Source organism: Ostrea edulis, chromosome 7, assembly GCF_947568905.1.
Source record: "Ostrea edulis chromosome 7, xbOstEdul1.1, whole genome shotgun sequence".
NCBI classification, from domain to species: domain Eukaryota; kingdom Metazoa; phylum Mollusca; class Bivalvia; order Ostreida; family Ostreidae; genus Ostrea; species Ostrea edulis.
In genome coordinates this window covers 35,759,006-35,785,823 of record NC_079170.1, presented here as the reverse complement: position 1 = coordinate 35,785,823, position 26,818 = coordinate 35,759,006, and the positions used below count along the sequence as shown (strand labels likewise).

Below are 26,818 nucleotides of genomic sequence, written 5' to 3'. Positions count from 1 at the left end.
ATGTGAAGCATGGATATTCTGATACATGAAATTATCTTTAAATACGTTTCGCAACTAAATCCTGTTAAAAAATCATAAACATTTCCATTTTATAAATTTTATAACGGCTTTGTTTCACAGCTTCTTTTTAAGTGGCGATTTCAATGTGAAAAGTACTCTGATGACGATACCTTAACGTTTGAAGTAAATGCATAACAGCGTGGCGGAATCAAACAATTAGAATTAACAACGGACGCGGATTATTGATAATTATACTACGTCAGCTGTAGACCAAGCTAATACTCTCCCTATCCCAAACGCTAACATGTTTCCGCTAAAATTTTATTCCTTAGATGTACGTACAAGTGATGCTGAATTTACCGGTACTGAACCCATACACTGGATTTTCACTAAAATCTTTCATCTTGCATAAAATGACACGAAGTTCGGTGTTTATGGGAACATGTCTTTTTTTCTGTGATGTATATGCTAGATATTAGAAATGTATTAACGTTTGCTAATACACCTCTTGGATTTAAACCAAAAATAATAATTTGAAACATGTATGATATGAAGGGGCAAGTTATCTCAAGAGAGGGGGCGAGTTGTCCCAAAGAAGGGGCGAGTTATCTTGAGGGCGAGTTGTCTTGAGGGTGAATTGTCTTGGGGCGAGTTGTCCTGATACCATTTCAATGCCTTATATTATTTTACAAATTGAAATATTTGAATGTCTAAGCACTATTTCGAAAATTGAGGTATTTCAATGCCCAAGTCTTATTTCACAACTTCAAATATTTGTTTTATATATCTTACCACGACTTGACGCGCGATGAACAGCATGAAAATAATAATATAGGATATTTAGGGTTCAGAATTAGAGATTTAGATTATTTCAATCATTAATGCATTCATCATATACTGTAAAGGACAGTTGTTTCTAAAGATCGATACAATTATTTATTTTGTTTAATTTTGATTAATTCAATGTATATTGTTTAACGTCCCGCTCGAAAATTTTCCACTCATATGGAGACATCACCATTGTCGGTGAAAGGCTGCAAAATTTAGGCCTATGCTCGGCGCTTATGGTCCTTAAACATTAATTACACATTGATTTGAATAAGGATTAATACGTTAACCTGATCAATATAGCGGATTGACGGCAGGTGTGACCAGTTGATAGTGGATATTTACTCCTCCTAGGCATCTGACACCACCTCTGGTATATCCAGGGGTCAGTGTTTGTTCAACTATTGTTTCTGTATTACTGATAGGATTATGGTATTGATCACTGTTCGATATATTCACGTTATAAAGAAAACGTCATTAAAACATTCATCTCAACAACAGCAGGGTCAATATAGCATGCAAATATTTTCAGATAACTATAATTCAAGTTCGTTGAATCCCGACAATATGGTGGGGTCACAACATCGATTAATATTTGTATACACAGGAAATAGATTAAAATCATTTTCAAGTGTAGCAGGACCACACTTAAAGGACACAACGCATGTTTCTAAACTTTTTCATTTTTTCAGAAAATTCATTATTTTTTTGCCTAAAACTACTTTAAATGTGTTTTAAATCAAATATTTTGCGTAGTTTTTGAGTTTGAAAGCGATGGAATTCAAATCTTGCGATATGCATATTTACTTTCGCTATTTTACGCGCCATTATTTGTGACGTCATATGCGTACTCTGGTTTGAAAACATCTATTAGCCATTTCATAAACAGATTAGATTTATCACGTTAACGGCTTGTGAATAATATTGCATTAAGATGTTTTGTGCCGTGGTCGGGTGTACATATGTACTAGTTGTGGGTAGGAAGGATTTAGACTGAACATTTTTTTAATTTTTCGAAGGAAGGTACGAGAAGAAAGACGTGGATATTTTTTGTTGGAGGAAGAAATTTACCTTAGTAACAAGCACCCAGTCACTTTTTTCAAAAACCGCTTGGACAGAGACACTGATAAACTGCGAGAAAATGGATATATCGAAGTTATAAGCACTGGTAGGCCGACAACATACATTCTGTTTTGGTCTTCAAATTCAATACACACTCGGATCAACTGACCTTCACCTTGTAACAACGTATACAATGTAACTTGATGTGCTCTCATTTTCTACCAACTGGTAGATTTACAAAAATAATTAAAGATTCGAAATAATTGAACTTTTAATTATATAAGTAATAGGATATTGTATTTCCTAACTTTAAATTGAATTATAAAATTATTTCCTCTTGAATTCGTAAAACCTGTCAAGAGTGCGTCAGTATAATGCCGTGCTACCACTTCCTATAACGACGTGCTGATCACAATTGAAAAATAATAATAAGATTGCTTTAACAAATAAAATAATGTGATTTTCACTTTAAATTTGATTATTTTTATTGATTTGTGTTTTTTTTTTTCTTTCTTCCCGAAATGCACCCGTGACAGTAGCTTGGCTTAGGGCCTAGTTGTCAACAATGTAACGTATTATAATTTGTCTAATCCAAAAATAAATAATGATTGCACTATTTATTTTAGAAAAACAGCGCAATTTACAGATGTATAAAGGAATAACATTACCAAACAATTTGTAGACAGCGACTCATATAACATTATGTACTCGCAATATTGCCGCCGATTTCATACTCACTTTCCTGGTTATATTTGGGTATTTACATCGCTATTTGTATGCACTGGTGGTGAAAACATATAAAACTCGGGAAATTGGTCAATATCGATTTAAATGTTGCCCATGGTGAATAAATTAGGCCCCTAAAAGCTGAATTTTTAATAATATCTTACCGTACTTTCACAATCCGAAGGGTGCATATAACGTCTCTGTACTACGTGATTACCTACCTAATTAACTATGCTTTTTTTTTTTAAATCGGGGCTTAGATTTAAGTCTGATTCTGGTTAATTATTGCAAAATTTCGGCGAACGAACTATTAGAATTAATTACTATAAGGATAAAGAAGACAAAATGCATGTAATTTTGTATACTTTGAAAACATGAGATATGTCCATTAAAGATGTGAAAATGCAATTGTTCCTAGTTTGTGGGGATTTTGTTTTATTTATGAAAGGTGAAAATAACCAACAAATCCAATATGCAGTACAAAATAAATAGTTGGGCAAACATGGACCCCTGTACACACCAGAGGTGGAGTCAGGTGCCTCGGGGGAGTAAGCATCCCCTGTCGATCAGTCACACCCGCTGTGAGCCCTATATCTTGATCAGCTAAACGGAGTTATCCGTAGTCAAAATCTCTGTGTCACGAACGGTCTAACAATCGGTATGAAACACGTCAGACAGCATTTGACCCAATGAAGAATGTGATTTTAGTCCGAAACATATGTTTTGTCATGTTTGTTTGTCTATCGTTCGGATATTGTAGTCTTGAATTGTGAGTGATATGACTCATAATTCAAAATACACATTCCTTGTGACAAGTGTTATCAAAATGTTTTCTATTATGTCAGTGAACTGCCTTCCTCATACACCCCAAACCACACGCCTGTGTGGAAACAAACAGGCAAATTTACAGAAGTGGCACAGGAAAACTAAAACGTAGCAATAAGAAAAAAAACATTAAGCAGACTGAAAATGGCGAATTACTTGAGACCTGTGGACAACCGATCATGTAAACAATGTGTATATCAAATAACTCAAAACAAATTGCTTAAGAAAATCACTTACTGTCGTGTTCTATTGATCCTGGAGATAAATCGACTTGGTCCATATTCCTCTCATGGTTCTTTTCAATAATATCGAATGTGTCAATCCTAGATGTTCCGTCATCCTGTGAGATCAAAAATGTAAAAACCTAAATTGATAATTTTCGTTGTCGGTTGTTTTATGTTTCAAATATTTTAGAGCATTTTATTTCGCAAATTCAAAATATATCACGACTCAGTCTTTCTCACCTCCTTATTATGAATTTGTATACTCAACGTTGTAGTTTTGAAAATTAATGAACATGTTAGATTTAAAATGGTCATCAAAATTCTAATTCACTCACAAAATATCTCATTAATACTAAGTAAACGTAATATACAAACCGTCCAATCTATTTTCATGTCGTCAATTACTCCACTCTTCCTACATTCTGTACATTCGTTTGCAGACTGTAATATGATATGGGAATCAGAAGTGTCAGAGAATGGGACTCTTGAACATCTATATCCAATCTTATAGGCCCTGTCACGATTTGCTCCAAAACATGAAGTTAAATCTTTTAGATGTTGTTTTATTCTTTCAACTTCACTAAACAGTCTTGGCATCTTTTTATCTTTGAAAACAATGCCCTGTATTTCTATGGAATAGGGACGTGTATTTTTCGGATCCTGTAAATATGTCTTCTTTTCTGTTATCCCTATCAGAATCTTGAGATGACCTTTTACTTTAAGTATGGCAGCAGTGTGAAACACACATTCACTGGTTTGACCAAACCTCTGATTCTGATCGTTCCCATCCCAGATCCTCCAGCCTTCTGTTGTCATACATGTGGCAATTAAACGATGGAAAATCACCAATGGTAGATATTCAAACATGAAGCAGACAGTGGAAGAATAAGTACAGTTGTCCAAGACATTCGTGTCATACTTTTGCTTGTTCATACAAGGGACATAGTATTTTTCTCCCTTTTCCATTTCAGCAATCATTCCAAGGTTGATCATGTGAAATATTAAATCTTCCGTGTATTTAGTGAATGACTCTTGTCCTCTCCATATTTCTTTTACTAAGTTCTTTGGCAAAATTCCATTGGTGTTGAAGTTTTTCCACTCGTAGAAATGCTTTGCTATATCATGCTCTGCGTGATCTTCATCTGTTATAATGTGCTTAAAGGCATCTACAAACCACTGGACACCAAGAATAATGGACTCTGCGGAATTGGTGAAGACAATAACGCCAATGTCATTAAACAATTTCAGTGCAGTCGTCATATCCTCTTCACGTGTAATCCCCATTGTTTTTTTAGATGACAATGCCTCCCAAAGGTTTGTCTTTTGCAAAACCATTTGACGTTTTTTGATTTCCATTAGATAGGCCTCTAGATGAACCCATGATGTAGGAATGGACTCTCCCCAATGGCTTTGTTCCGTGACTACCTTTATCATACTTAATTTGATCTTTTCAATATTTTTATCAGACTCTTTTTCTACTGCAAACACACTATTTACGCTTAAATGGCCTTGTAATGTTTTCGTTATACCTTCTAGTACTTTCAGAAAGTATTTTTTCTCTGCCTGAAAATAAAGCGATTACAAAATTAGGTTATGAAAGAAGATAACGAACAGCGATCAATCTCATAAATTCCATAAGCAATACAAATTAGAGAGTTAGTCAAACACGGAACCCTGGACGCACCAGAGGTGGGATCAGATACCTAGGAGTAAGCATCCCCTGTCGACCGGTCACACTCGCCGTGATCCCTATTTCTTGATTAGGTAAACGGAGCTTTCAGTAGTCAAAATCAATGTTCCCGAACGGTCTAACAATCGGTATGAAATACATCAGACAGCATTTTACCCAATGATGGGTTTATTGGCAATCTAGATCGTTGTAAAGACCATATAATTTGCGAAATGCTGACTTTAAACGAGACTTTTGAAACTCCTGTACCATCAACCTGTTTGTCAGGAGCTTGCCTCGATTTAAAAACTGACCATACACAGAACAAGCTCTTGCGTATCGAATCAGTTAAGAGCTATAAACTCCATCTGCAGGTGTTAATGGAATATTGCTACATAAATATGCAAAGTTGACTATGGTGAAGCTGAAATCATCCCTTTTGAAGTATGGAGAAGAAGTTGACAACTCTGTGGTGGTGTCTTTTATTTCGAGCCCACAGGGATATATCGAATTGACTTAGGAATTAAAATTGTTATTGTTAATAGATAAAACGTCGTCGATATATCTAAATGTGGAATTGAAGGCCACAGCGAGATATTTTTTTCTTATCACGCAGAAGTTTTTGAATGAATTCTGCCTTATATGAATATGAAAACAGGTCAGTTAACAAAGGAGCACAATTCGTACCCATGGGAATTCCAAAATACTTTTTGAAGACCGATCAGCAAAGACCACGAAGATATTGTCAATGAGGATTTCTAGCATATTTTTTTTTATTTTAACTTCAGAATACCTGACGTGGAATCAGAGTGGAGTCTAACAAAGTGATTTTGATGATGACTGATCACTAGATATTAATGTTTCCGTTTTCCATATTTGTTGAAGAACTGTCTATGATTTCAAAAGTAATGGTCTTTAATTTATCGTGAGAAATGGTCGTGTAAAGTGTCGAAATGTCATTGGTTTTGATGTTGTTGACTAAGTTTACTAAAAGTTCTTTAGAATTTTAAAGAATCCACATTTGATATACACCACTTGTGGCATATGTAGTCGCATAGTAAGTTTGAAGTTTCTCCTTCACAGCTGTTAATATTTTCGTGAGGAGCAAAGAAACCTCATATTCACTCAGTCCACCGACTGGGATACAAAATGTGCCTAAAACCGAGGCATGGTTTTCAAGATATCATCTTTTGAAAGGGCTGTCGATGAATAAGTACGATTACCAAAAGTGGAGTTAATGTCAAGTTCGTTTCAAATATAGTTGTAATAATGAGCCTTATAAACAAAGACAATGTTGTTACAAGCTTTGTCAGCTGGAACCAAAACATATTTCTCATGTAACCTATCTGATTCTTTTATCACTTCTGGTTTACTAAACACAGAAGAGTAGACGGTGCGTACTTTTGTTTTAATATGTCTAGTTCGGGATTTCAATATTCCTCTTATACTTTTAGTCCATTCTGAGAAGGTATCAAGTTTTTATAATCTTCGACATAATCCATAATAGAGATGATTTTATATCGCCAACTGAAAGATCGATGCTCTCTGTATTTAGAGCCTTTTAGAATAAGTGATTTGAGGTCCTCATTTTCAACTATATCACCATTACCAGTAATAACATGTCCAACTGAGCTATAGTTGAAAAAAATGAAGAACAGGTAGGTGGATTAAGTATAAGATGGTCATTATCTAGGCTCTGCAAAGTTTCTTTATAGTTAAAAAGTTTGGATGCAATAGTGGAAGTATGCTTGTAGGAAATACTGGGTGGAGACTTGAACTTGAAATAAGTTGGAATACAAGACTGAACTTTTTATGACGACGAATGTTGCTTATGTTGACGGCATCTATTCCTTTGTTTGTAAATTGGCGGCGTGATTAAGAAGGAATAGTATCCAGGACCTGTAGTGGTTTAAAGAGCCTGTGATTTTCACATATTTCTAAATTGGTCAGTGAATGAGATTGATCGTCAATATCTTTTAAATTGACAGGTATTTTCTTGATCTGCGTGTAAAATAGTAGAGTTCTTGTTAATCTCAACGAGGGAAGTTGCTTACGGAGGAATATTTTGCTTAGTGATGTTATCATGCAGTTGAAAATCGATATGAAGACAGTATTCTTCAAGTATAGATAACGTAAACATATCTATTTAATGTTTTGCGTTTGATTTACATTGAAATAATCGAGAAACTACTAACCTTCTCTTTTGTCTCTGAATGCGATAGAACCAGAATGACGGGTGCTGTTTCCGAACTGTATGTGTGGATTGATCCTAGCCAGTGGTTGATGTAATCTGATGAATATATTGTTTCATTATAGAAAAGAAAACAACGAAAGATAATAGTATGTGAAACTATACTGATAAAATTTTATTAGTCATCAGACACTTATGATATGCAGTTTATTCATTCATATTTCAATCGCCAACAATCATATTGTCAACATTTTCAGTTGTCAATACATTCAATCACTAATCATTTCGATCACACACTGATACTAATAAAACACCTACCCCTAGGATCATGAAATTTAAGCATCCTTTTAGTTGTTATTTTTTTTATATATCAATAGCACTACAATATGACATTGAAATGTTTTTTTTACAAATACACTATATGCCAAATTTTGTCCTGCCCTGGAGCTAAAAACTCCACCCTGGGGATTATAAAATTAAAAATTTCTTAGAGACTTCCCTGCTCTACGTCGCTACGCATTTATATTTTCCTACAGATGTGTGGTTGAAGAGAAAAATATATTTTTTTAAAACGGTCAGTTTTTGTCCCGCCCCTAATACCCCAAGGGTACAGGAGTCCCGGAATTTCAAATTCATGTGTCTGTCTTTCCAAATATACTTCATATTAAACTTAAATAGAATTAAAATGGTAGTTATCAGGAAGATAAATGTATACAAATGTGAATGCAAGACGTATGAAGACGAAGACTGACCAACAGCTATAGGTCACCTGAGTTTACCCAGGTGACTTATAAATCTTCTCAAGAGCCATTTTGTAAAAAATGTCAAAATCATTAAAATAATTCTTTATATACAGTTGGAAGTACAATGTTTTAATTTCATTCAAGAATGCGAACACGCTCAATTTATGCAGCTTTAATTGTTTCACGTGGTTTCCGTGGTAATAATCGATCTGCAGTACGCATTCAGATTTGTTAAAGTTTCGCTTAGACATGAATTGGAATCGAATCCTTAACATCAAGAATTTCCACACTGTATTCAGTAAAACTACACATAAACATCATCGTGGATAATGTATTAAAGTGTGTTCATATCATTGTCCCCAGATATATGTAAACGAGATTCAACCGCTCAGATTTTTTCTTGGAATTTTATTGAATTGCATGTACTCGTCGGAGAAATTTGATATGGATAGAAAGTGGAACCTTTATAAAATATTTTGAAAATGTTCAAATTCACCTTACCTAGTTAAGGTAAACGGAGGTATAGTACAAGGAAATGTGAATTTCTCATATCTTTGTAAACTACACCTATAGCAATGTATTTTATTAATATGAATTTCCACTCAATATAGATATAACGTTCGTACCCCGGTGAGTCCAATCGCTGTATATGAGATCCTTTGTCTGAAGAGCGTTGGTTGGCTTTTCGGTCAATTCCTTAGACATATCCGTCACTAGGATGTAAAAACTCCTTGGACTTAAGAAGATGTGATGACAGGCGTAGTAAGCATCTTGACCAGCAAAGTCCAACAAACTTATCGTCTTTATTGGCTTATCACTGACATTAGGTAGGGGACTACCTATGTCATGTCCCAAAATTTGTTGATTTTCATCAGTCTTATTCGGAACACTGTGTTTAATCTGATCTTTTAAGGGATGCGTATCAAGATATTTTCCAGTTTTATGAGATTTTTCCTCAGCTTTACTAGGAAAATCATTTGACTTTTCAAAGGTGGAACCAGTCTTAATTTTTTGAAATGGCAAATCATATTTCTTTTCGTGTTTTTGAGATGAAGGTTCTGTACCATTTATTGCTGATGAGATAGTTGTAGTTTGTATTTCATCATCAGCTTTTGGATTTGATTGTGTAGCGTTCAATGAAGTTTCATCAGATTCACTCCCAGAAGTTCCCAGAGTTATTTGCAAAATATGTTTACTCTTCTGATCCTTGTTAACTGAAATGTAGATCTGAGTTGAAATTCGAAACAAAAAATGTATTTAATTTTGACTTACAGATATCCTTTATAATTGACAACTGGATAACATACTGCAAATTCTAACAGCTAGCGAGAACCAAACATAAGTAAAGTAAATAGGTCAGGAAGTAACAGTGTAAGAATCAATCTAGGATTATAACTTGCAGAATTCATAATTCTATCTAAATGTATCGGAAAAATTCCTTTGCATTAATAATCGTTTAGGTGAATGCAGAAATTGGAATGCATATCGCAATGATTGTTAAATAAAAATCACAACAAAAGTACAAAAATGGTAAACCATTTCAAATTCATCAACAGTTATCTAAATGAAACAAAGCATTTCACAAATATGTGGTCCGTTACATTTCGATTTAACATTTTCTCAAATAATTTGGAGTACGGATTTTCGTGCATTGGATTATGGAGTGAAGGCAACGTGATTTAAACATTAAGAAATATATTTATTAAAAAAAAGCTCATCGCTAAGACAATCTCCATCAATTAGTACTGCTCTTAGTAAAGTAGAAAGTTAGTGAATGATCCTATTTTAGGTAAATCATCCTTACCCATCAAACTAGTTTCGTCTTCATCTAGAGTAAAAATGTTTGTATGAACTTCTAATCCTCTCGTGGATTCTGGTGGATGAGATGCATCTTCTCCCTTCAATTTCTTTACCAGAGTTGTCTTTCCTGCCCCAAAGTAACCCACCACCATTCCACGACCACAGTATACCTTTGTACTCCCTTTTTTGTAGTTTCTGATGAAGGTTTCAATGTCTTCGTTTGACATTCCAAGAACTTCTACAGGGACTTGCACTATACAATTTTCAAAAGTAAATTTTAATGCTTTCCACTTCATGTCTAATGAAATGAATTTTTAGTAAATTGAAAATTAGACTGAAATTGGATTTTCCAATGTATGCATCGTGCTATTCAAAACACTTTCGCAATCTCATGTCATCGTTTGGAACCTTCACCACAAAGTTATCAACAAACACATCCTTTACTATACGACAATAGAGTTCAAGCATTGATTAAATCATTGCAAGTGTTGATGGACAAAGGTTAGAAACTCGTTACATTCGAAATAAAATAGCTATTCGACAAAGAATTCATATTGAGAGCAACATTATGACTTAGGCGACATGTTGTCAATTAAGAATGCACATACTTACATATCTGTGCTATTCCATTGCGATACTTCTCATGTTCTGAGGACATGCTTCTTAGGAAATCAATTCCTTGGTTTTCTATTTGATTCTTTACTGTAAATAAAGGCACTAATCGTGATAATGAACAGTAACCAATCCCCTAACTCCTATAACGAATATAAAATTTAAGAGTTGCGCAAATACGGACACAGGATATACTTGAGGTGGAATCGGGTACTTAGGTGGAATAAGTAAGCATCGCCTGTCGACAGGACATACCCACCATAACTCATACATCTTGATCAGGTAAACAGAGTATCCCTTATTCAAAATCAGCGTTTCAAGAACGGCTTAACAATTAGTATAAGACAACATTTGATCCAATGACAGGTTTTAATGATAAACTAGATCGTTATAACATCCATAGAGTTTGCATAATTCTGACTTTAAACGAGACGGTTGAAGCCTATCTATCATCAACTCGATTTAGATTTGATCACACGCAGAACAGGCTCTTTCAAATCGAATCCGTTGAGAGACATCAACGCCATACGTTATTGCTAGTACACCAGATTGTTTTCCACATTTGCCTCTCACTTAAATATATCATTGTATGTACAGTTCTCGCAACGTTATTCTTGACATTCCAATCGTGTGTGTATCCTATCGCATCGTGCATGTATCCTATTCTATCGTGTATCAGAATTTCCGTTTTCTATCGTGTTTTGCGTTTATCAGGTCTATCGTGTATCGTGTTTTGCGTGTATCAGGTTTTCCGTTTATCGTGAAAATCGTTTATCGTGTAGCGTCGAAAACTATCGGGATCGTATATTAAATCTAAAGAAAAAGTACTTTCCGAAAGTTTTATTTGTTTTGTTAAAGAAGCTATATTTAGGAATCGATGAACGACATTATATTTGAAGGAGAACGTAAAGTTGTCGATTCTAAGGCAGAACAAGAGCTATTTGTCTGTCCAGAGAGAAGGTGAAAATTTAATTCTAAGTAATCTAGAAAGTATGCAGTGGTTTGCTGAGCATACCGAGGACAGTAAATCTGAAAGCTCCATAATCTGATGTTCATAAACATTTCCTTGTCTAGAAAGAATTATTTGTAATTAACACTAACAAAGAAATAGGAAGTTCCAATTTGAAAGAGAAAATCAGTAAATTACATTGTTTATTACGTATATTTTAATATTGGTTCTTTTTCTTCCGATCCCCCCCCCCACCTCTATTCTACAGCATTTCGCAAATTCTATGGTCGTTATAACGATCTAGTTCGTCAATACAACCTATCACTGGGTCAAATGCTGTCTGACATGTTTCATACCGATTGTTAAGCCGTTCTTGGCACACTGATTTTGACTGCGGATAAATCTGTTTACCTGATCAGGATATAGGGCTCACGGTGGGTGTGACCGGTCAACAGGGGGTGTTTACTCCTCCTAGGCACCTGATCCCATCTCTGGTGTGTCCAGGGGTCCGTGTTTGCCCAATTATCTATTTTGTATTGCTTATAGGAGTTATGAGATTGATCGCTGTTCATTATCTTCACCTTGCATATACCAACTACTGAACTTGTGCGCGTCATTATATCTGATTTTGTGTATCACCCGTGTTTTGACTGCAACCATTATCAGGGACATTGTATTTTACACATTTTGAAGATTATGTTTTAAAAGAGTGCAGGGGTGCAACACCCCACAGAATTCTGGTCATCTGGGCACGATTCAGCTGTCATCGTTGTATTTTTTAACGTGTACATGTACCCATGTACCAATAGTCGAACTTGTAGATTCTGGAAATCTATGCTGGTTTTGATGATTATTTGAATTTTTAACACACTAAACCCAAACATTTTTAAGCGTTTCAAAATTGCGAATTTAAAGCAAGCCTGGTTTTGTTTATGTTGTTTTTAATAGTTTATTTATGTTTTGTTAACAAAACATTAATTCAAATAAATATGTTCCAATTACTTATGACTATCAATTATCACTCATAGTGTCGAAATAACTAACATATGAGCATATGATGTAGTGCAGTTTTTTTTAAGCGGTCGTTATAAAAATAACTGTCGTTGTTGAATTAGCGGTAATCTTAGAGCTTGATGGTAAATAACCCCTCTTCGCTACACACAAAATATTACTTGGTTTTATTTCATATTCAAGATAATATACATTAGAATAAGAGAGCTACTGAAGCATGATATCACTACATTATATTGCATTTAGTTAATTCCCTGTATAATGTATATACATGTATCAAGCATTAGGTGGCAATATAAGTTTTAGGATCATTGGCTGAGAAAATTCATATAGATATATAATGAATTCCATACCGTATATATTTTAGTTTTCTGATGGTAGCTGTGATGGTGTAAAAAAACCAAAAATAGATTTTTTCTAAAAAGTACGAAAGTGGATGAAAGAAATTTTTTGTTTTAGGTATATAATGAATAATGAATTTTTTCAATATCATTATCAACATAATGTAATTATGTTGTAGGTATCAACATTTCGTTTTGTCTAAATTGCTTCTAAATTGACAATATTTCCATCAGGTTTTCCGTTTTTCGTGAATATCGTTTATCGTGTTGTCTGTTTATCAGGTTTATCGTGAAGATCGTTTATCAGGTTTTGCGATTATCAGGTTTACCGTGTATCCTATCGTATTGTGCGTGTATCCTATCGTATCGTGCGTGTATCCTATCGTATCGTGCGTGTATCCTATCGTATCGTGTGCGTATCCTACCCTATCGTGTGTGTATCCTATCGTATCGTGCGTGTATTCTATTGTATCGTGCGTGTATCCTACCCTATCGTGCTTGTATCGTGTTCTATCGTTTATCATGTTAAGAATAATGTTGCTGGTACTGTAGATGATAACGGTAAACAAGCAACTCAGCTTTCTGACAAATGGAATGATTTCAGATACCCCATCGTCAACTTCCCTTTTTCTATCTAGCAACATTCCATTATAACCTACATATGGTGTTTACCTCTCTCAAATGATTCGATGCACCTGAAACTTGTTGTGTGTACAACAGTCTTTAAATTAGAGCAACATTATCAACCCTTACATGAAAAGGTGAAGATAACGAACAGTGATCAATCTCGTACCCCCTGTAAGAAATACAAGATTAAGATATGGGCAAACACGGACTATTGGATACACCCAAATTAGTATGAGGTGTCTAAGAGGAGTAAGCATTCTCGATTGACCGTTCACATCTGTTTTGAGCCCTATATCTTTATTAGGAAAACTGATTAATATGTAGACAACATCAATGTGTAAAGAACGACCCAGCAATAGGTATGAAACACGCCAGACAGCATTCGACTCAACGACACGTTGGATTTGCACAAATGATCATTATAACGACCATATAATCTTGCGTCCTTTAAAATTGATCACACATTGTACATGTTCTCATGTATCGAATCAGTCGAAATATATAAACACCATGTAGAGGTAAAAATGGAATATCCCCATGTAGGTATATACTGGAAGTTGACGATGGAGGATCTGAAGCCATCCCCTTTATCATATTGTTGAGTTGTCAATTTGCAATTTACATACATGCCCAATACGATATCCAAATATGAACCCCGTAGGAGTACGGGGTAGAATAGGTCTTTAGTACCCCTTGTTTGTCGCAAGAGGCAACTAAGTGGGTGGTCCCTCGGATGAGACGGCAAAGACCGAGGCCCCGTGCCACTGCAGGTGTAGCACAATAAAGACCCCCTTCTCAAATACCATAAGCGCCGGGCATAGGCATAAGTTATGGAGCCCTTCACCGTCACTGGTGATTTCTCCATATGAGTGAAAAATTCTAGAGAGGGACGTCAAACAATATTCAACTAATATATTTCGAGTTAGTCAAAAATGAAAAAAATGTCGATACAATCAGATGTTGAGTTGGAGGCCACATCAATATTTTTCTTCTAATTTAGAAGCTTGTAAATAAATTCTGTCTAATGCAAGGTGAAGATAACGAACAGTGACTAATCTCATAACTCCTACAAGCAATACAAAATAGAGAATTGGGCAAACACGGACCCCTGGACACACCAGAGGTGGGATCAGGTGCCTAGGAGGAATAAGCATCCCCTGTTGACCGGTCACACCCGCCGTTAGCCCCATATCCTGATTAGGTAAACGGAGTTATCCGCAGTCAAAATCAGTGTGCCAAGAACGGCTTAACAATCGGTATGAAACACATCAGACAGCATTTGACCCAATGCGAGGTCGTATTGACGAACTAGATCGTTATAACGACCATAGAATTTGCGAAATGTTGACTTCAGTCGAGACTGTTGAAATCCCTGTACCATCAACTTGTTTGTCAGTAGCTTACCTCGATTTAAAAACCGACTATACCCAGAACAAGCTCTTGCATGTCGAATTAGTTGAGATATATAAACACCATATGCAGGTGATAATGGAATATTGTTACATAAATGTGGGAAGTTGACGATGGAGAAGCTGAAATCATCCCGTTTGTCATACAGTTGAGTTGTCAGTTTACCGTTAATGTCTACTTTCAATAAAATATCTAGTATGAAGCAGAAGTGAAAACATAAGATTACTTCAGTTTACTAAATGTTTACAATAACGCAACGTTATCTCGTTGGGCATACCAACTATCAAAACTGCGACGGAATAGGAGACCAAATAATAATTCCGATATTCTGTATTTTATTGGCAGGAAAATGAATCAGTTGAGAGACAGAAAGATGCAGCCGATGATAGAATATAATGCTATACGTATACGAGAAGTCGAAAATGAGAAAAAAGGAAATCATCTCATTTACTAATACCTAGGCTGTCGTTAACATCTATGATTAAGAAATGTTTGGACATATGCAGATTACTTTCACATATATTCAGTTCTAATACAGTGTATATTAGCAGAATTTAACAGAAATGCTCAAAAGGATTCTTTAAATTGTTTTGTACAGCAACTTGCAAAACGTGATATATTATGCAAAAGTTGTTGTTTCGATTCCTGTACAGGTTAGGACAAATGGAAGTTATTTTTCTCTTGATTATCAATATCATTAAATCTTACTTCTTTAATTTTATGTTACTCATGACGTACATACAATATCATGCTAAACGTCATTCTATTAACATTGTCCCTATGAACAGTGAAGATAACGAAAAGCGGTCAATCTTAAAATTCCTATAAGCAATACAAAACAGAGAGTTGGAACAAGAAGGACCCCTGCATATCAGAGGTGGAATCAGGTACCTAGGATGAGTAAGTATCCCCTATCGACCGGTAACACGCGCTGTGTGATCCCTGTTTTGATCAGGTATGCGAAGTTATCGGTAGTTAAAATCAGTGTGCCAAAAACGGCATAATCATCGGTATGAAATATATCAGACATCATTTGACCCAGTCATAGGCTGTATGAGCACACTATGTTGTTGTAACGAGCATAGAATTAGCGAAAGGTATATGTCTAACATAAATTCATAATATCATAGTAAGACATGCTTATCAAAAATGAATGAATATAAAGATTATGTTGACCAAGAATGTTACGTCATAGATTAAGATTAATATAAATACAAATACAGATGGTTACCTTCATCAGGGACACTGTACTTTTTATCGTCAGGTTTCTGTGACTCTGAAAACATGAAGAGGTGATAACTAACTGTGATCAATCTCATAACTCCTATGATTAATTTCAATTAAGCGTTGGTCATTTACAGACTTTTGAATATAGCAGATGAAGGATGATGTACGTGAGAGGAGTAAACATCCCATGTCAATTGATCACAACGACTGTTAGCCCTAAGTTTTGATAAGGTAAACGGAGTAACTCGTAGTCAAAATCAGTGTACAAAGAACGGTCTGAAACACGTCAGACAGCATTTCCTCCAATGATAGGTGGCTTTTTCTAAACCACATTGCTATAACTACCATATAATTTGCAAAATTCTGATTTTCAAAGAGATTATTAAAACCCCAGTAACATCGAGGTGTAAGTCAGTGACCTGTAATGATTTCAAAATTGATTGTACGTAGAACCAGCTCTTGCTTATTGATTCAGTTGAGATACATAAATGTCATACGCAGGTGATAATGGAATACTACTACATATACTTGCGGAAAAAAGAATCTGTGCATCATGAAATTTAGTATAATTTTCCTTATTTAATATATATTGATAAAATCTAAACAATCGATAAAGGTGTTGTTTTTTTTTAACAATATCCGATAATACCCGACTCAGATGCGAAGACGTTTTCGTCAATAGTCAACACAGGTTGTTTATTGAAGTATTCGTACGCATGAGGTTTACTGGCCAATACTGTTTGGAATAAGAAGTGTAAAAGGTTTGTTTGGAAACTATTCGTCAAGGAAAGCACTTTAGTTTTGATAATATTTACCCGACTCAACGAAAACCAATCGTAATCTTGCTGTTGGGATGCTTCAAGCTGGAATGGCACAATATATCGTAGCAATACATTTTGGAGTTCATCGGAACACTATCCAGTCATTGTGGAAACGTTTCCAACAATCTGGTAACACTCGGGATCGACCACGTTCTGGGTGTTCTCGTGTGACGTCGTGTGGACAGGACAACCAAATTAGACTTTTCCACCTGAGAAATCGTTTCCAGACAGCAAGTTTGACTGCTCTTAGCATTCCTGGACTTCGACCGATCAGTCCAAGAACTGTGACTAATCGTTAGCGCGAGCACAACATCAGACCAATACTGCTTCAACGTCATCGTATCGCTAGACTAGCGTGGTGCAGACGACATCTGCGATTCAGAATACAGGACTGGGCCAATATTCTGTTCACTGATGAATTCAGATTTCGTTTGGATAGCAGTGACGGCCGCTGTAGAGTGTATCGTCGCGTTGGAGAGCGGTACCAGGATGCATGTGTTATACAAGGTCGACAATTCGGTGGAGGTAGCGTTATGGCGTGGGGTGGAATAACAGCACATGGAAGGACCCCTCTACAAATTGTCAATGGAAATCTCACCGGCGTACGCTATCGAGACGAAATTATTCAGTGCCATGTGATACCCTTCATACAGAGATAGCAAAATCACATCACTCTGCAGCAAGACAACGCAAGGTCACATGTTGTACGTGTAGTCAGGGACTTTTTTGTTCAACAGAATGTCGATGTCTTGCCTTGACCACCCGAATCCCACGATTTATCGCCGATCGAACACGTCTCGGATGAAATGGAACGACGTCTATGCCGTTTACCAAATCAACCTGTGACATTAGATGATTTAGGCCAGGCTTTGACCAACATCTGGAACAACATCCCTCACGCATGTCTAAACACTTTAGTGGCATAAATGAAGCGCCGTTATTAAGCATGCGTGAATGCAAATGGTGGTCACACAAGTTATTAACTTTGTTAATTCAAGTTCGAATACCAGTGTCTTTCGAGTGTGCTGAAATTGACATTATTCGACGTTAACATTAATGGATTATGAAATGTTGTTACGAATACATTTGTTTTCGGTATTACAAAAAATTAAATTTGTTCATTGTTATTTTTTTTATTATTTTTCCATATATTAAACAATGCACAGTTTCTTTTTTCCGCTAGTATACATATGGGGAATTGACGATGGAGAAGCTGAAATAATCCCGTTTGTCAGATTGAGAAATCTAGACAAGTTGTGCTCGATATAAACAAAGGCTTTAAAACCGGTCATACGATGATTACCAATAGATATTTAACAAAACCAAACAAACCCGATTTAAAAAGACAACATAGCCCTTAATGTTAACAAACTTTTCAATAAAATTGAATAGCAAGCCTCTAAGTTAAGATATAAATGAGGGCATTGTAAAATGGAAAATTCAAACTTTGATGTCGCAAGCCACGCCTATTATCTATCAAATGTCGTGGCTGTATGAGAAAACAAATCCTCAACTTCATGAATATCGTTGTTCATTAGTCAACCAATCGGTAGCCTTCCATGGTTTTTTTTTTTTTTTTTTTTTTGGAAAGAAAAAGCATTCGAAGGTCATTACGTGCTCGTAGCGGAATAATCCTAGGATCGCCGAATGAGAACAAACTGGACACTTATTAGCTGTTGTAACTAATTGAAGCTTCTTTGTTGACTTCACCAGTGTAATGAATTTATCATACGGTATGCGTAACCACGCCACTCTCTTTAGATAATTGTTTCATCAACCATAGTTTTTCAGATTTCAACACACCCACTTTACCCCGAATTTCCTCATGAAGTTTGAGAATACGATTAACTTTATTAACACAGACTTTACAAGCGTAGCTACTAAGGTTAATTTCATTTGATAAATACTTATAAACATTACTTGTTTCTGTAAACAGGGATCGATAGCCTTTTCTGTCCGTCATTTCTTGTAAACAAACACTGCGCGTTTTAATAGTGGAATATCGAAAATATGTTTTGTATGTGTGATTGGTCAAAGAAATCATTGTGTCATTTTATGAAGATTAATGAAAATCGATGGTTTTGCTGATCATGCAGTAACAGTTTGAGGTAGGGTAGGTACTACCGGACTCAGTAACCGTGGCTGACGACGATACAGGGGTCATATGCCACATCTAAAGCTGGGAGGTCCTTTCAATATAAGAAAACAACATGCATGTACAATATAGCTGTGTGCATGTATAGCATCCAAGTTGATTACTGCAACATAGTTACCACGTATGTAGAGATGTTTATATGTATTTCATGCATTGCTAGATTTGACGGCTAATTCTCTGTTCATCAGGCAGTGCAATTGTTTTTTCCTTTTCCTTTGTTTTCCTTTGTCATTTGTTTCTGTGATTTTGGACGTTGAGCATCATAATGCTCCTCTGTTGGTCTAATTTGGTCGAATAAATATTATATTCTCTAGTTAAATTACCAATATTATACGTAAAATATACCATTATTGGGTCCAATAGTTGATAGAGGGATATTGCCAAGAATTTGTTTTACGATTTAGAATCTAGAAGTAAGCTGCAAATGATTGTTTTATTATGAAGCGGAATCTTTGTAACATGGGTATGAAAAGCAGCCAAGTGCAAATAAACAGTTTTTCTAAGAAATTCTAAAAAGGAACTATCCATCTTAAAATATCTGCTAAAGTAAACATTTGGTCCTCTTTATCCATTATGTAAACAAATTGTGTCAAAATATAAGGGGAAATCATTAAACTGTCTTTAAAAGAATTCAATCGTTTGTTTATATATCAAAAGGTTGCGCCCATGATTACATCATTTTCCCCTACGACCTTTCACCCGCATATATAATTAGGTAATTAAAAGTGGCGTCGTGGAGCTAGTATAGACACAATTATTTTTTAGGTCGCGCCATCAAGCCGTTCGTACATTGATTGCACGTGAAGTGGACACGCTCATAAAATGTCAAACTAAAACATTATATTGGGTTTTGTAAAATTTTGCCAAGATATCAACTTTAGAAATAAAAGATGTGGCCATGTATTTGGAGATAAGAAAGTGTTTAATGTATTGTACAAGTTTGTGTCAAAGTGAATTGTTTTACAGGTATAATTATTCCATATCATTATTTGCTATGGGGAAATTAATTAATATATCAGCCTAGTGGTCTCTCTCTGCATTTACTGATTGGAACTTAGCAGCAGAATACTACTAAATAGGTAATGTATTGAAGAGGACAATTTAACGATTTAAGAAGGAAAACTTGTACAAATAACAACCCCCACTCATGTTTTGTTGACAACAGAGGTAGACTAAGTGAAGACTTTTTATTTTATTTTTTAAATTTAGATACGGATATAAAGTGATGGTAAACATGCTAATTTAGAGGCGTTTTCATTTAAATTTATATTGCGTGCCATGAACAGAAATTTTCATGTGCAGCATCACGGAAAAGATATTATTTTAGTCAAGGCGAAGTATATCTATTGATTGGACAAACATATTTTAGTCGTGGGCTTGTATCGATCGATCGGATTAACGTGAACTGTGTATACGTGTAGCTTACTTTTGACTTTAATACAAATTGCGAATCAATACTAGCTGCATTATTGCCCGACTGCACTAGCAATGCACTTCATATACGATACTTTTCCCACTTATCTCGTTCATCTCCGGATTTGATAGAAACTCCTAATTTTACTAGCCTTCTCTGTGTAATTTTCACGCGCTTTTAAACAACAGAAATCCTTTGGACCACTTTTTCTTTGAGTGTTAGTTTTTACCCTTCTCAAAATCTTTTCAGTCCATACATTTGGTGCTTGCACCGTTTCTCATGAGGTATGTACACTATTATACTGAAAGTCAGTTTATCAACTATAGACTCATGAGATTATAGTTGTACCTGGTTTAAAAAAAATAGAATGAATATAAAGATTATCCTGGCCATGAATGTGATACCATAAAATGTTTTGCTGTATATCTATGAGAATGCAAATACAAAATTTTACCTTCATCGGGGACACTGCCTTCTTTATTCTCAGGTTTCTTCGACTCTTAAAACATAAAGTAATATCAACTGTTGTTTATAAAAAATGATCCTACCTTGCACAAATATATTCCTGTAATAATTTCTCTAACATTGGAATTATTTTGTATTTAGTGCCGTTGAATTTTTATTGTATAATTGTTTGTATTTTTGAGAAAACAATATCAAAACGAATTCCAACATTTTTGTGGTCATTTGATTCAGTAGCATGTGGAGCGTTTATCGAACAAATGATGATCAAGAGCAGTGATCAATCTCATCAATCTAAAAAAAAATCCAAAATTGAGAAGTGGGAAAACACTGACCTATAATGGTATCAGAGGTGGATTCAGGTGCATAAGAGGAGTAAACATCACTCGTTGACCGACGAAATCCGAATAATCCGTAGGTAAAATCAATATGTAAAAACTGCACAACAATTGATTGATTGTTGTTTTACGCCCTTTTGGTAATGTGTCAGCCATTTTACGACGGGAGGTCTAACAATAGTTATGTTTAACTACGGTAGGTAAAATATGATCATTGTCCAACAATAATCATGCTTTACTTACCATTAGCACGAATGCTATAGAAATTAAAAAGTCATTCTTTCCACGTTGATTTTGACCACGAATTACTTCATTTACCTGATAAAGACATGGAACTATCACTAGTATGTATGTTCGAAATGAAGTACTTTTTCCTCCTAATCACGTTATCCCACCCATTTCAGTAGAACGGCAATGTTTCCCCTGTGCTCATTTTGGATGTTTGCACCTCCTGGGAACCTTGTCGGACCTCTGATATGTCCTGAGGTCCTCTCATCCTCTTGGTTTTTATTCTCTGGGATATTTATCTCTGTTTTTTTATTCACGTGTTCATCATTTTAACGACCGTAAATTTATAAAAAAAAAAAAAACCTCTGATTTCAGTAGAGACTGTTGAACACTCTGTAACATCTACAGCTTTGTCAGTAGCCTGTTTCCGTTTAGAAATTAACAATCTATATAATACGCTCCGTATCGAGTCAGTTACGTGCAGATATTGCTAGAAATTGTCGTAAATATTTCAGAAATGACACCTTACCAGCAGGAGGGTTACTATTTTCTTCATATCCATCTTTCTGTTCGTCGATTGATGTACGTGCTAAAACAAACAAAGACAGCTCACTTGTTCACTAATTCTATTCACACACAATTCAAATATAACGAATCTTATACCAATCTATATGACATAGAAAAAACGACAAAAATAATAATATTGACAATGTTTGTAGATGGCGAAAACAGGAAATCATTCGTCTACATCTATGCGTCTATATTTGTACATAAACTGACTATATCCAATATCAAGCATTATTCATGATATATAAAAAAAAAACGAACAATATATTGATTTGCAATATAGCTCATTATGCTACACTTTCCTTCTATGTTTTGAAATGTGTTGGATTTCCTATTTCGTCCACTGGTTATGATTCTGTATTACGTGTATCATAAAAGAATAGTATGGAATTCTGCACTGATCCCATTACAAACCAGTGCTGTTTGTTTCCATGCAGAGAGAACGACTCATACTACATTTTCACCACATATGATACACACATTGTGTCATCCTATAATGCAATCCGTCTATCAGGTACACAGAAAACTACAGGTAAGATATAACCCTATGGATCTTTTGTTCTATACAAACCTTTGAAATACTATCTGAATAGGATACTACTTACGTTGGGATTCTTCGCCGTTTCCTGGAAATAATGAAAAACATTAGATAGTTATCAGGTTTAGCGGTCTCATCTGAAAGGCCGCCTCTTACGACAAGCAAGGAATACTGACGACCTGTTATAACACGGAAATAGTGAGAAGAAAAAAAAAACGCCCAGCAAGTTCAGACTTACATAGAATTACATATTCGTAATAATGCTCTTTAAATCTGTAGATTTTTTTTAAAAATATCTTAAATTACTTCTCCTATAAACAAACAAGTGAAGATAACGAAGTGATCAATCTTATAAACTCTTTAATAAATATATTAAGAGATAGCTAGATAATGACCCCGGAAACAACAGAGATGGAATCAGATGTCTAGAAGGAGTAAGCATCCCCTGTTGACTGGTCACACCTGTCTGAAACGCTGTAACTTACATGTAATCAGGTGAACGGAGTAATCCGTTGTCACCTTGTCTTATTTTCAGCAATGCAAACTCTGTCAAATTGAGTCGCTATCATAGCCCATATGTGGTAATGTATGACTGGTAAAACTGCAGCTTTCCAGTAAAAAATCCACTTTTAGTTTTTAAAATCCACTTTTAGTTTTCAGTTTTTAATTTCGTAATCAAACAAAACCATAAAATCTTCTGAGATGTGAAAATATTTAGACTTCATAATTGCTGATAAAGGGCTGTAAAATTGAGGCCTATGCTCGGCGCTTACTGCCTTAGAGCAGGGAGGACTCTATTGTGCAACTCCTGCTGTGACACGGGGCCTCGGTTTTTACAGTCTCATTTAAAGGGCCTCATACGACAAACAAGTGATACGCAGGACCTATTAAAACCCAGATCCACACTGGATTCATAATTATACTGTTATACCACACACAATTGCCCCTGAAGTTACATATAAAGCGATAAATTGAATGTGAATACTTGATCTAGTCAGTAAAATTTTCGATGTCTTTAACTTTGCTTATTGTGTGACATGGATGTTTACTATGTAATGTCAGTATGTTTACATCATGCATTTGTGTGTGTTTCATTTCTTACGTTAATGAAAGAATACACCTAAACAGATCTTCATCAGTCACGTATTCATCATTTTTACGACCGTAAATTTATGAAAACTCTGATTTCAGTCAAGACTGTAGAAAACACTGTAATATCTACATCTTTGTCTGTAGTATTTTTCCATTTAGAAATTATCGATTCTTATACCAACATATATGACATAGAGAAACGACAAAAAAAAAAAAACAAAAAAAAAAACAACAACAATAATAATGACGTTGCGTGTAGATAGTGAACAGGGAATCTATGTGTCTACATTTGTTCAAAGACTGACTATATCCAATTTCAGACATTACTCATGATATATATAAACCAATACATTGTATGTAATTCATGTTGAATTCCAATATAGTTCATTATGCTACACTTTCCCTCTATGTTTTGAAATGTGTTGGATTTCCTATTATGTCCAATGGTTATGTTTTTTGTATTGCGTGTATCGTAGAAGAAGAGTACAGAATTCTGCACTGATCCCATTACAAACCAGTGCTGTTTGTTTTCATGCAGAGAGGACTCATACTACGTTTTCACAACAGATGATATACACATTGCGCCATCCTATGATGCAACCCGTCTACCATTTACATAGAAAACTACAGGTAAGATATAACCCCATGGATCTTTTGTTCTACACAAACCTTTGAAATAATATCTGAACAGGATACTACTTACGTTGGGATTCTTCATCGTCTCCTCGAAATAATGAAAAACATATTACATAGTTATCAAGTTTAGTGGTCTCATCCGAATGGTCGCCCCATTCGATCGCTTTCGATCGATTTTACGACAAGAATGTAATACTGACGACCCATTATAACCCGGAAATTATGAAAACACGTCCTAGCAAGTTCAGACGGACATTTAATTACATTTTGAAAATATTGCTGTTTAAATCTCTTTTAATATCTTATGTTACTTCTATAAATGAAGAAGTGAACATAACTTCGTGATAAATCTCATCAACTCTTTAATTAATGTATAGAGAGATAGATAAATGATAAACCCCTGAAATAGCAGAGATGGAATCAGATATATATCTGGCAGGCATATTTCTGCCCCTTGTATGCAAGTTATTTTTCTATAATTTCCGTCTGCATGCAAGATAACTTTGTTGACATGCAAGAAAAATAAAGTCCATGAAGACTGTCTTTAAATGTTTAAATGTTTTCTGTCACAATATATTAAATCATTTTGAAATCTTGTAATTTTCAAACATTTGTAAGAGGCTGGGAAATATCTTATTGATTGTTTAAGGCTATAGACTAATTATAAATGTATGTAAGAAATGTTCTTACATCAACTTACCCAGAAACCACATAAAAGACACAAACAACATGTGTTTTAAGATAAGAAAATTGGTGTAAGCAATATACAGTCAAGAACATATTTTTATGTAAAAACACAAACATATATATGTAGTGTATTTATTAATGTAAACTTTATTTAAAAATCAACCGAATTGTAAATAAATTCTGCTTCATATGAATATAGAAACAGGTCAGCTAACAAAGGAGCACAATTCGTGCCCATGGGAATTCCAACAGACTGTTAGAAGACCTGATCACCAAAGACCACGAAGATATTGTCAATGAGGAACTCTAGCATATTTTTTATTTCAACTTCAGAGTACTTGTGCGTGGAATCAGAGTGGTGTTTAACAAAGTAAGTTTTTGAATGACTGATCACTAGATATGAATATTTCCGTTTTCCGTTTTTGTTGAAGAAGCAACTGTCTATGATGTCAAAAAGTCTAGTCTTTAATTTATCATGAGGAATGGTCGTATATAGTGTTGAAAAGTCATAGGTTTTAATGTTATTGATTTGGGAACAATTCTGCGATTTCAAGTTTACTAAAAGTTCTTTTGAATTTTTTAGAATCCACATTTGATTAACACCACTTCTGGCATATGTAGTCGCACAGTAAGTTTAAAGTTTCTCCTTCACAGCTGCTAACATTTTCGTGAGGAGCAAAGATAGGGGCTTGGTAGAGCACTTACTGTATCCAGCAATGTATCTTTGTTTGTAAGGGTTTTTATGTAGTTTAGGAATCCAGTATAGGTACGAAAACTCATATTCATTCGACCCATTGACTGCGATATTAAATGTGTTTAAAACTGAAGCATGGTTTTGAAGAATTTCATGTTTTGAAAGGGCAGTTGGAGTATAGGTATGATTACCAAAAGTGGAATTAATGCCAAGTTCGTTTAAAATACAGTTGTAATAATGATACGTATAAAGAACGGAAAATCTCTATCAATTTTGGGGTAATATGGTAAAAGATCAAGGTCACAGTGCATGAAAATTAGAAAATGATGATGCGGGGGTATATATTTTACACATTCTTTAGTTATAAATATATTGGTATTGTATATCTGTATAGATTATTCATGTTTTCTGACTATTTATCATATAATGAAATAAATATATAGAATTTGTCAATATGAATTGGAGAATATACATTTTATAACAAATCATATATTGTTATTGTTTAAAACGTATGCCAGTGTTAGAAAAGGGTTGGGGACACAAAATGGTTCAAATCTTTGTTTCAATGTACACTACCCCATATTTTTTAATATTTAAATTACGGAAAAATAGGATTCAAATCTACATTAGTAATTTCAGAAAAAAAGTTTGATACAAATTTTCTCCCTAGGTTGAATTCTTTGATGAAATAGGTCTTTAAATTTGTGTGAAATTTTGTCCAATTATGTTAATTGATCTATGATTTTTTGTGGAATTGGTGATATATTTTAAATAAAAGTGATGGAAATAATAAATTATGCTTAATTTTCATAAAATAAAAGAAAGCCATGATTATTCTGTCCTTACTATTTGTTTTATAATGTGTTTCTTGTGAAAATTGATGATTTTCAAGAAAAAAAAATTCGTCTCAGCAAAGGGGCAACTTTGAGGGGCTGTAATTT

The 26,818-nt window shown here is 34.8% G+C and overlaps 1 protein-coding gene across 1 annotated transcript in view; it reads right to left on the bottom strand.

Annotated features, from left to right (window-relative positions):
* Nucleotides 1–26,818, bottom strand: part of LOC125654951 (uncharacterized) — a 188,173-nt gene that overhangs the window by 150,970 nt on the left and 10,385 nt on the right. Inside the window, exons 8-18 of the mRNA XM_056144176.1 lie at nucleotides 24,564–24,584; nucleotides 22,836–22,856; nucleotides 22,193–22,252; nucleotides 21,090–21,134; nucleotides 16,250–16,294; nucleotides 10,681–10,770; nucleotides 10,073–10,321; nucleotides 8,895–9,482; nucleotides 7,530–7,624; nucleotides 4,041–5,228; nucleotides 3,679–3,781 (exon numbers count right to left, since the gene is read on the bottom strand). Of these exons, the coding sequence (XP_056000151.1) occupies nucleotides 3,679–3,781; nucleotides 4,041–5,228; nucleotides 7,530–7,624; nucleotides 8,895–9,482; nucleotides 10,073–10,321; nucleotides 10,681–10,770; nucleotides 16,250–16,294; nucleotides 21,090–21,134; nucleotides 22,193–22,252; nucleotides 22,836–22,856; nucleotides 24,564–24,584 (2,505 nt within the window). The remainder of the gene's footprint in view (nucleotides 1–3,678; nucleotides 3,782–4,040; nucleotides 5,229–7,529; nucleotides 7,625–8,894; nucleotides 9,483–10,072; nucleotides 10,322–10,680; nucleotides 10,771–16,249; nucleotides 16,295–21,089; nucleotides 21,135–22,192; nucleotides 22,253–22,835; nucleotides 22,857–24,563; nucleotides 24,585–26,818) is intronic.